The 12,188-nt window shown below is 33.9% G+C and overlaps 1 protein-coding gene across 5 annotated transcripts in view; it reads left to right on the forward strand.

Moving 5' to 3' along the window:
• The window catches only part of BLTP3B (bridge-like lipid transfer protein family member 3B), a 91,226-nt gene that overhangs the window by 51,002 nt on the left and 28,036 nt on the right, over window positions 1–12,188 (forward strand). For all 5 annotated transcript variants that reach the window (XM_061205035.1, XM_061205032.1, XM_061205034.1 and 2 more), the window contains 4 exons: window positions 1,957–2,040; window positions 3,559–3,741; window positions 4,272–4,390; window positions 7,121–7,262. In XM_061205035.1, coding sequence (XP_061061018.1) covers window positions 1,957–2,040; window positions 3,559–3,741; window positions 4,272–4,390; window positions 7,121–7,262 — 528 coding nt within the window. The remainder of the gene's footprint in view (window positions 1–1,956; window positions 2,041–3,558; window positions 3,742–4,271; window positions 4,391–7,120; window positions 7,263–12,188) is intronic.

A 12,188-nucleotide genomic window follows, 5' to 3' on the forward strand; every position in this document is an offset into this window, starting at 1 on the left:
ATCTTTTGTTACTTAGTGCTGCCTCAGAACCTGCTGGCAGTGTTGTGTTTATATACATACATATATATGTATGTATACACAGATATACGTACATTACTTTAATAAGATCTAAAACAGTTCTGAATTCTGAAACATTTGGCTCCAAGGGTTTTAAATAAGGGATTGTAGATCTGTACTAGAAATTCTGCCAGTTGAGATAAATTGCAGTTAACAAATTAATATAGAGAGTGTGTACATAGCTCTATACTAATTTGTATTTGATTTGTCTATGCTGTTTTAATGTTTGATTTTTATGTTGGAGTTAAACTGACTTTTTATCTACTTCGGATTTCTTTTTTACCTTTTTATTTTTTATTTTTATTTTTTCTTCTAGTTTTATTGAGATATAATTGACATACAGCACTGTATAAGTTTAAGGCATACAGCATAATGATTTGACTTACATACATCATGAAATGATTATCACAGTAAGTTTAGTGACCATCATCATCTCATATAGATACAAAATTAAAGAAATAAAAAAAAATTTTCCTTGTGATGAGAACTCTTAGGATTTATTCGCTTAACTTTCATGTACAACATACAGCAGTGTTAATTATATTTATCATGTTGTACATTATATTCCTAGTACTTATTTATCTTATAACTGAAAGTTTGTACCTTTTGACTGCCTTCATCGCATTCTCCCTTCCCCCCCCCCCTTGCCTCTTGTAACCACAAATCTGATCTCTTTTTCTATGAATTTGTTTGCTTTTGAAGTTTAGTTGACCTACAGCGCTATGTTAGTTCCTATTACACAACATAGTGATTCGTTATTTCTATACATTTCAAAATGATCACCATGATAAGTCTAGTTATGATCTGTCCCCATTCAAAGATACTATGTAATTATTGACTATGTTCCCCACACTGTGCATTTCATACCCATGACTCATTTATTTCACAACTGGAAGTTTGTACCACTTAATCTCCCTCACCTATTTTTCTTCTTCCCCTATCCCCCTGTCCTCTGGCAACCACCTATTGACAAATACTGTATGATTTCACTTATATGTGGAATCTAAAGAACAAAGTAAAGGAACAGACATAACAAAACAGAAACAGAGTTTTAAATACTTCCAATCTTAACATAGCTGTGTGACTTTAGAAAACTTACCTAACCTAGTAGATTCAATCGCTTCTTCAACAAGAGGCAGGATGATATAAGGTAGTGGTTAGGATTTCCTGGTTTCAAAACCAGCTCTACACTAACTGATTGTATGACCTTGGCCTATTTACTTAATTTTCTTATCTAGAAAATAGGCATAATATTAATGGTATCTATTTCATAGGGTTGCCATGAAGAGCAAATGAATAAGTACAGTTAAAAAATTTAAAACAATGTTTGGCATATGGTTAGGTCTGTAAATATAAAAGTTCTGCTATTCTTGTATCCTCACCTTTTAGCTTAGTACCTTGCAGGGGATAGGGGCTCAATAAATACTTACTAGATTGAATTGCATTTCTTTCTTTTTTAAAAAAAATATTTATTTATTTATTTATTTATTTATTGTCTGTATTGGGTCTTAGTGTGGCACACAGGATCTTTCGTTGTGGTGCACAGGCTTCTCTCTAGTTGTGGTGCGCAGGCTCCAGAGTGCGTGGGCTCTGTAGTTGTGGCACGCAGGCTCTCTAGTTGTGGCGTGAGGGCTTAGTTGCCCTGCGACATGTGGGAACCTAGTTCCTGGACCAGGGATCGAACTGGCGTCCCCTGCGTTGCAAGGTGGATTCTTAACCACTGGACCACCAGGGAAGTCCCTGAATTGCATTTCTTAAAATCCTTATTGTATTAACCTTGGTAACAGAGAGACAGTTATCACTGCTTGGACTGTAGGTATGGTAAATGAAATGTTTCTTATATTTGCTTAATACTTCTTTCTCTGTCTCTCTTTCAATTTCATCTTTTTCTTTTCCCAGAGTCAAACAGACGTATTACTGGAGGGGCTATGCAACTGTCTTTTACACAGCTAACTATAGATTATTATCCTTATCACAAAGCAGGTTTGTATAACAATTTCTTTAAAAGATGTAAATCTTGCTTTTAAATTATATAGCCAATTTATTTCATTTTGTTGTTATTTTATTATTTTGTTTTAATTTAATTTTTTAAGGAGAAAAGAGATCAAGGCATTTATTATTTCCCCCCCTGGCAGTATCTTACCAAGAAAATATAATTGCCATAGAAAATATTCATGAATCTTATATTGAGGTTTATGTAGATTATTAGTAAATATAATTGTTAGAAATTGGAAATATTGTAAACTGACTTAAAACTTAAAAAAATTAGAATATAGAAGACATATATTTGTGCTATTTTGTTAATTATGACAAAAGCAAGTTATTAATCTGTTTTGAATTTTTTAATTATATACATTCAAAAATCAAAAAAGAAAATAAAGCAAAAGGATAACAGTGATTTTAGTTAAATTGTAGGATTCCAGGAACCTTTTTTTAAAAACTTTTTTGTATTTTCTAAATTTCATCAACAGATAAGAGTTAATAGGTTCTTTAATAATCACATATTGATAGGCACTTTCCCCCCAAATAATAAAGATGAAAATATATATGTTTATGGCCAAATTAAGTAATTTGACCTTATACCCATCTCTGCATTTTGGTGATATGTGGCTTTTTATTTTTTAATTCATACAAATAATAAAAAACAAATAACTGTAATGAGTTTTCTAGAACTTTTAAAATGTGATAAAATTTTTCTCTTCACAAATTTCAATTTCCCAGTATTTGTCATTTCTGTGTCAGTACCTGGTAGAATTTAAAGGTTGTACTATTTGTTTAGAGTTTTGTTTGAAGGGCTTTGTCTTACATTCTGACCTCCTGATTCATAAGTGACTTACATATACTGAAAATAATTTTTACCATAGAAATCATTCCTATTTAGAAGGTAAAACTTTTAGTCATAAAGTAGGTTTTATTTTCTTAACCCTTTTATGTAGATACTACTTTTCTTAATTGCTACAGATAAACCTAATAATCCTGATTTAAAATTTTTCCTCCAAAAATCCTGTATGTGATATATATATATACACATATACATAGATATATATATGTGTGTGTATATATATATATATATATATATATATATATATATATATATATATATATATGGCTGCAGTTTACAACAAATCTCTGATGAAGAGACTTTTTCCTGTATGGTATTTACTGGGATTCTATTCAATGGAGGCATGCCAGGGGTTGAGCATTCAGTGAAGGCTGACCAGCAATGCTGCTTCTTATTGAAACTTTGAGTGATGTTCTACCAAGGATGGGTTCTAGAGAGAAACCCTCCCAGGTTATTTGCTTTTGACACTCCCTCCATTCTAAATGTTTTACTCATATTTTCTAGGAAGATTAATGTCTGTAGTAGGTGAAAGCTGCAAATTTATTGGAAGATTAAAGAATCTCTTGAGAAAATGAGTATTTATCATTAGAAGCTTTGCTATAATGGAATAAATGAAAAGTGTGCATTTTTCAGTGAAATACTTGTTATTCATTTTACAGGAGATAGTTGTAATCATTGGATGTATTTTAGTGATGCAACCAAAATAAAAAATGGTTGGGCCAACGAGTTGTTACATGAATTTGAGTGCAACGTTGAAATGCTTAAACAGGCTGTAAAGGATCATGATGTAGGTTCACCTCCTGAATCCCCAACACATGCCTCTCCCCAGCACACACAAACAGGTATTTTACCTCTAACAACATTATGTCATTCCCCTAATATTAATTGGGTGTGTGTATCTGTGTGAATGTGTGTGTATGTTCACCATATGATATTTTCTGTAAATAAATATGGTGTTTAATTAATGTCTAAAAAGCCTGTACCTCATTCGGATCATAGGCTTATAGATCAAAGCACTTTTTAAATTAATATGACTAATAAAAGTAATACCCACGTGGAATATTTCAGACTTAAATGACAGGTAGATTTCTCTTTTTAACAAGAATTCCACCCAAAAGTTATTGTATGAGAGTTTCTTCAATGTGATATAAGTATGATTCCCATTTAAAGAATAATTATCACAAAATAAAAGAGTAATCATCATAATAACTTATGTTCTTATATCAGTTTATATATAAAGTATTTCCACATATGTTACCTTGTTTGAGAAATTAGGGTTCATCTATATTTCTAGTAGCTGCCTTAGTAATAAAAGAGTGACTGGTAAAAAATAATTTTACTATAAATTAAAAGGAATTTTTGTTTCCCACAGAGAAAGACTCAACTCTGAAAGGGACTTCCAAAACGCCTACAGTGTTACCTCAACAATCCAAAGTTAAGTTAATGTCTAGTTCTGTTGTGGTTAGACTTGCAGATTTCAATATATACCAGGTATGTTTTATTTCTTAAATTAAATCTTCTGATAAACACCTTTAGTATCTCCTGCAAACAACTCTTATAAACCAGTGCCACCATTTTATTTAAAAACATCTTGACCAGTTTTGTGAAATGGCTAAATTAGACAGAATAGAAAATACCAGTTCATTAATTTTCATTTATATGGTTACCCAGAATTAGGCAAACTGTGAGGTTAAGGGCACAGTTTGCCAGACTGCCAAGTCTGCACAAGACTAATGACACCAACTGTAGTTTCTGGGGTTTCCCTAAACTATGCTCAGATTCGAGAATTTACTAGAAAAACTCACAGAACTTGCCGAAATCAGTTATACTCAGTCACATTTATTACAAGGCAGGAATACGAATTAGAACCAGCCATAGGAAGAGAGCATAGAGTGGAGTTTCAGAGGGCTCCAAATTCAGAATTTCCTTCTCCCTAGGACACATTAGCCTCCCAGGATGAACATGTAACAGTATGTATGAAATATTGCCCACGTAGTTGAACTCAGTCTCTACAAGTGGACTTAAACACTACTAAGACTATCAAGTGTGGTCAGTCCCATTCTGAGTCATCTTGTGAGCATAAACTATCAGTTGTGGTCTCAGGGGTCTACCATGAATAGGAAATTCCAAGACTTTAGAATTACCTCCCAGGACTTTCCCAGCGGTCCAGTGGTTAAGACTCTGCCTTCCAGTTCAGGGGGCGCAGGTTCGATCCCTGGTCGGGGAACTAAGATCCCACTTGCCATGCGATACGGCCAAAAAAAAAATTTGAAAAGAAAACATTAAAAAAAAAAGAATTACCTCCCAAGAGTAGGGACAAAGGCCAGACCTCTCTTTGTAGGCCAGATTACTTATTACACAAAGGTCTTAGTGGAATAAACTAAAATACGATTTTTGCTTAATTAACTACTAAGTATTGACTATACTGTGAACATAATTTTATAGCTAAGAACTCTGTCCTATTTATACTAACATTCTTATTCAGGCTATAATCGGTACAACATGGTCTAACATCACAATCCTTGAGACCAACACAGTAAAACTATGACCCTTTTTTTTTTTTTTTTAAATAAAGGATTTCAAGTATGTATTATCATTTGTGAATTGTTCTTGTATATTTTGATAAGTCTATGTCTTTGAGACTTAGTTTTATCTGGAAAGTTTTTATTTTACTCAGTAGTTTTCAACTAGGGCCAGTTTTGCCCTCCAGAGGACATTTGGCAGTGTCTGAGGACAATTTTTGTTGTCACAGCTGGAGGGGATTGCTGCTGACATCTAGTGGGTAGAGATCAGTGTTGCTGCTGAACATTCTACAATGCACTGGACAGCCCCCATAACAAAGTTATCTGGCCCCAAATATCAATAGTGCCAATTTTGAGATACCCTGATTTAAGAGTTACTTTCTTATTGTGCAATTGCTTCTTTCTTAATGTTCTCTATATAATGCATTATATTTGAATAAATTCATATGGAAATGGGGAAGGGGAATCACCCATAATCCCATATGATTGAGAATGAAATACAATAAAGCAATCCCACATACACGAATACACCAGAACAAAACAAAAGTAACTGGAAGAAAATAAGATAGTATGTTCATCCCAATTTGAATAACTTTTTAACTATTAAAAGAAAAGGGAAAAAGGCTATTGTCTACTATATAAAATAACTTGACACTCTGGAGTTGAAAAGAATTTGTTTCCATGTATGCAGAGAAAAACTTCTTATTAGACAATGTAAGGAACTGACTTAAATTTATGAAGACTGTACAAATAATCAAAGGTTTGATTAGCAATTTATACAAGGGGAAACAAATAAAACATTGAAGAGTCATTCCACTTCACATGAGAAATATACATGTTTGTTGAATGAATGAAAAAAAATAACCTTGAGATATATCCCTGGGTCTGCTAAACAAGCATAAATAAATGAAACTGATAAAATGCTATTGGTTGAACTTTGGAGAAATTCGTATACAAGTTTTTGATGTGATTATAAATTAGCTGTTTTGGGCAGAGAGTGAAAAATGTGTAACATGAATCTTAAAACTAATAGTCTATTGGAAAAATAATTTAAGAGCTCAAACTATTTGACAGGAGCATTTATAGTTGTACTGTTATTTTTAAATTAATTTTTATTGTGGTAAAATATACATGACATAACATTTATCATTTTAACCATTTTTAAGTGTACAGTTCATTGGCATTAAGTATATTCACATTGCTGTACAACCATCACCACTGTCTGTCTCTGTAATTTTTTTGTTATTCTAAACTAAAGCTCTGTATATAATTATATTATTTTTCATAATAATGAATTATGGTAAAGAACTATTATAAAGTACATAGTTGGGAAGCAGTCTAGTCTTGAGGACTTGGATCTGTGTCCTGACTCTGCCACTTAACTTATTTGTATTGTCTTACAGAAATATTCTATCTGTTATTGTAAGGCTCAAAGTAGTAAGTTTGCAAAGAAAATTGTACAGAATTGACTTTGTAATTAATAAGAATCCAAAGAGGTTATAGTTTTATGAATAAGTTAATTGGTATTATTTTAAAATAATTTAATATGAAATTAAATATATGATAAAGATTACATTGGCAATTAATTAGTTAATTATTGGAAGTAGTTTTAAGAGTTTGAAGTACTGTCCATGTTGCATAAATTCTTTGGAAAGGGCTTTGTTTAGTGTTACTTCAATACACTTAATTATTTTTTCAGGTCTCTACAGCGGAACAATGTCGTTCTTCCCCCAAAAGTATGATTTCTTGCAATAAAAAATCCCTGTATCTTCCACAAGAAATGTCAGCTGTCTATATAGAATTCACAGAATATTACTATCCAGATGGAAAGGATTTTCCAAGTAAGAGAGTTTCCTTTTTTGTTATTGTTTGTCCATTACTTGGGAAGTTGATTTTTTCTTGCTAAGTTTTCGAGTATTATAAATGTGAAAAAAGAAAAAAGTCCATTGTTCTTTACCCTTGTAATCATTGTGTTTAGTATATAACTCTAGTATAGCATTTTTACTTATTATTTGTTCATATGTTCTTTTCCCTTACTAGCTTGTAGCATCCTTGATATCAGGAACCATGTAGTATTCATGCTTCATTTTACCCCTGAGGTTTGACTCATTTTTGTTCTTAGTAGCTGTTGTTAAATGAAAGAATGAATGAGAGTTAGGTTGTTGTAGAATAAGGTCATTTTTTTTTTCTTTAGTAAAACTTCATTTATATTTCAGCTACATAAAACTATTTCATTAAAAAATGAATAGTGAAGTTATCCTTTTAGTTATAGAGAATTTGGGAGGCTAGGTTTTGATACCCAAATGTATACCTTGGACAACTTTTGGCACTTGTCTTTTGTTAGAAACATTGAATTACATGAATTTTCATTTGTAAGCTACTTTATGACTCTACATTTGTATTCTTTGCTATTGTCTCAGTTCATCTAATTCTTCAAACTAAAATTTGCCTTTGTTTATGTGGTACCTTTTCATTATTTTGGTTGAAAATCATAGTTGAGAAAAAGTGTTTAAATGAAATAGGTTATATTATTTGAGGAAAAAAATTTTTTTAAGGTGGAACTCCAGATTCTTTGACCTACTTAGCTCGTGTGTTTAATATTCACTTAATATGGGTTTTTAGTTTCAAAGGGAGTTTCTGATGCTCATGCCTTTGTTGTTAAATAAAAAAAAAGATATCCTTTGGAGAAAGAAATTACTTTGGAGAAAGAGATGTCAAACTATTTTAACATTTTAATCCTCATTTGTAACGACCTTTTAGGATCTAATCTCCTCACCATCTTCATGCTTTTCAGTATTCTTTTGTGTATTTCAAATTTGTTTTCTCTTCTACCTCCTTGACTGAAACAATGAGAAAATTAAGATAGGTTAAGGCATTTGCTCAGCACCTTGTGAAGAATAAAATGGCACAGCTGAAATTCAAGTATAGGTCTTCTAAATCGAAATTCTTCCTACCCTTCCCCCCCAACTATATTTCACTGCCTCCCCAGGTTATTCACAACTATTTACCTGTAATTGGATAATTCTGTTGTTTCCAACACCCACCCCCCAAATTGTTTTCCTTAAATAATGTCTCATTCATTGAACTAGTAACTTTTCTTCAGACTAAAGCCTATAGTTTCCAGGATTTCAGACTTCTAATCTAGGTTTATTTCTATCAGTTTTGTTAACATGCACCAAGGGAATTATAATCCCATTCTATAATCTATACGTTTTTTTCTGATAAAAATATAAAACTCCTTCCCAGCAATTTAAATCTTAGCCACCTAGGAGTGAAATTGGTTGCTTACTTTTAACTGTTTTCAACTTTTTATTATGGAAATTTTCAAACAGATACAAAAGTAAAGAACATAGTATACTGAATCCCCGTGTATAGGGATCCATTTTCAGTCCTCACATTTCGTCTTTCTGTTAAGCGATCCAACTTTAAAAATATATAACCTTTTTTTATAATTGTAACATACATTCATTATATTAAAAAAAAATAGAGAAAATGCCAAAAATTTGAAAATGCCTGTGAGCCTACAATTTAGAGACAACTTCTACTAACATAAGTGTATCAGTTTGCTAAGGCTGCCATAATAAAATACCACAGACTGGGTGGTTTAAACAACAAATTTATTTCCTCACAGTTCTGGAGGCTAGAAGTTCTAGGTCAGAGTGTTGACAGGGTTGTTTCCTCAGAGACCTCTTTCCTTGGCTTGTAGATGGCTGTCTTCTCACATGGTTTTTCCTCTGTGTGTTTCCGTTTTTTAAGCTCTTCTTATGACACCTGTCATATTGGACTAGAGCCCACCCACGTGAACTCATTTTTACCATAATTGCCTCTTTAAAAGCCCTATCTCCAAATACAGCTAATTCTGAGGTATTAGGGGTTAGAACTTCAGCATATCAATTTTGAGGGGATGCATTTCAGACCACAACAATCAGTACAGTGTTGGTAGTCCTGTTTTTAATGTATGCGTTTCTTTAACATATTTGATTTACATCCTGTCCTTTTCCCTTAATGATCCTAGTTTCTACATGTTCATTTTAAATATCTTTAATAGCTATGTAGTAATCTATTTCATAAGTAGACCCCTGTTAGAAACTGCAACTAGATCTCTCTACTGCTTAGTGTACCAGGTTTCTTCCTCTATCCCAGATATGCAGTCAGGGTTCTTCTATCCTGGACTACATTTGCTCTCTAGTTCTCTCTGTGGCTGCCATCATCACTCAATCTGTATTTGAGATTCCCTCCCCTTTCTTCCCTTGACACGATCGCTTCAGCAACCCACTTCCTTACTATCCTCAGAGATAAGCACCTCCACATCCCAATAAGATGTTTCTGTTTATATATATAAATATATATACATTTATATATATATAAATTTATTTATTTATTTTTGGCTGCATTGGGTCTTCATTGCTGTGCGTGGGCTTTCATTAGTTGCGGCGAGCAGGGGTTACTCTTTGTTGCAGTGTGAGGGCTTCTTATTGCGTTGGCTTCTCTTGTTGCAGAGCACGGGCTCTAGGTGCGTGGGCTTCAGTAGTTGCGGCATACAGGCTCAGTAGTTGTGGCTCGCAGGCTCTAGAGCACAGGCTCAATAGTTGTGGTGCACGGGCTTAGTTGCTCCACGGCACATGGGAGCTTCCTGGACCAGGGATCGAACCTGGGTCCCCTGTATCGGCAGGCAGATTCTTAACCAGTGCGCCACCAAGGAAGTCCCAAGAAGGTAAAGTTTTTGAAGTTTGCTTCTTGGTGACTGTAACAATAGGAAAAGAAATCAAAACAATACCTCTTATTTATACAGTTAGTTTTAGATTAAACTGCATACTTTTTTTTTAACATCTTTATTGGAGTATAATTGCCTTACAATGGTGTGTTAGTTTCTGCTGTATAACAAAGTGAATCAGCAATACATATACATATATCCCCATATCTCCTCCCTCTTGCGTCTCCCTCCCACCCTCCCTATACCACCCCTCTAGGTGGTCACAGAGCACTGAGCTGATCTCCCTGTGCTATGCGGCTGCTTCCCACTAGCTATCTATTTTACATTTGGTAGTGTATATATGTCCATGCCACTCTCTCACTTCATCCCAGCTTACCCTTCCCCCTCCCTCTGTCCTCAAGTCCATTCTCTATATCTGTGTCTTTATTCCTGTCCTGCCCCTAGGTTCTTCAGAATCTTTTTTTTTTTTTTTTTTTTAGATTCCATATATATGTGTTAGCATATGGTATTTGTTTTTCTCTTTCTGACTTAATTCACTCTGTATGACAGACTCTAGGTCCATCCACCTCACTACAAATAACTCAATTTCGTTTCTTCTTATGGCTGAGTAATATTCCATTGTATATATGTGCCACATCTTCTTTAGCCATTCATCTGTCGATGGACACTTAGGTTGCTTCCATGCCCTGACTATTGTAAATAGAGCTGCAGTGAACATTGTGGTACATGACCCTTTTTGAATCATGGTTTTCTCAGGGTATATGCCCAGTAGTGGGATTGCTAGGTTGTATGGTAGTTCCAGTTTTAGTTTTTTAAGGAACCTCCATACTGTTCTCCATAGTGGCTGTATCAATTTACATTCCCACCAGCAGTGCAAGAGGGTTCCCTTTTCTCCACACCCTCTCCAGCATTTATTGTTTGTAGATTTTTTAATGATAGCCCTTCTGACTGGTGTGAGGTGATACCTCATTGTAGTTTTTATTTGCATTTCTCTAATGATTAGTGATGTTGAGCATCCTTTCATGTGTTTCTTGGCAATCTGTATATCTTCTTTGGAGAAATGTCTATTTAGGTCTTCTGCCCATTTTTGAATTGGGTTGTTTGTTTTTTTGTTATTGAGCTGCATGAGCTGCTTGTAAATTTTGGAGATTGATCCTTTGTCAGTTGCTTCATTTACAACTATTTTCTCCCATTCTGAGGGTTGTCTTTTCGTCTTGTTTATGTTTTCCTTTGCTTTGCAAAAGCTTGTAAGTTTCATTAGGTCCCATTTGTTTATTTTTGTTTTTATTTCCATTTCTCTAGGAGGTGGGTCAAAAAGGATCTTGCTGTGATTTATGTCATAGAGTGTTCTGCCTATGTTTTCCTCTAAGTTTTATGGTGTCTGGCCTTACATTTAGGTCTTTAATCCATTTTGAGTTTATTTTTGTGTATGGTGTTAGGGAGTGTGCTAATTTCATTCTTTTACATGCAGCTCTCCAGTTGTCCCAGCACCACTTAGTGAAGAGGCTGTCTTTTCTCCATTGTATACTCTTGCCTCCTTTATCAAAAAGAAGGTGACCATATGTGTGTGGGTTTATCTCTGGGCTTTCTATCCTGTTCCATTGATCTATATTTCTATTTTTGTGCCAGTACCATACTGTCTTGATTACTGTAGCTTTGTAGTATAGTCTGAAGTCCAGGAGCCTGAGTCCTCCAGCTCCGTTTTTCTTTCTCAAGATTGCTTTGGCTATTCGCGGTATTTTGTGTTTCCATACGAATTGTGACATTTTTTGTTCTAGTTCTGTGAAAAATGCCCTTGGTAGTTTGATAGGGATTGCATTGAATCTGTAGATTGCTTTGGGTAGTATAGTCATTTTCACAGTGTTGATTCTTCCAATCCAGGAACATGGTATATATCTCCATCTGTTTGTATCATCTTGAATCTCTTTCATCAGTGTCTTATAGTTGTCTGCATACAGGTCTTTTGTCTCCTTAGGTAGGTTTATTCCTATGTATTTTATTCTTTTTGTTGCAGTGGTAAATGGGAGTGTTTCCGTAATTTCTCTTTCATATT

This window comes from Eubalaena glacialis, chromosome 11 (genome assembly GCF_028564815.1).
Source record: "Eubalaena glacialis isolate mEubGla1 chromosome 11, mEubGla1.1.hap2.+ XY, whole genome shotgun sequence".
Classification (NCBI taxonomy): Eukaryota; Metazoa; Chordata; class Mammalia; order Artiodactyla; family Balaenidae; genus Eubalaena; species Eubalaena glacialis.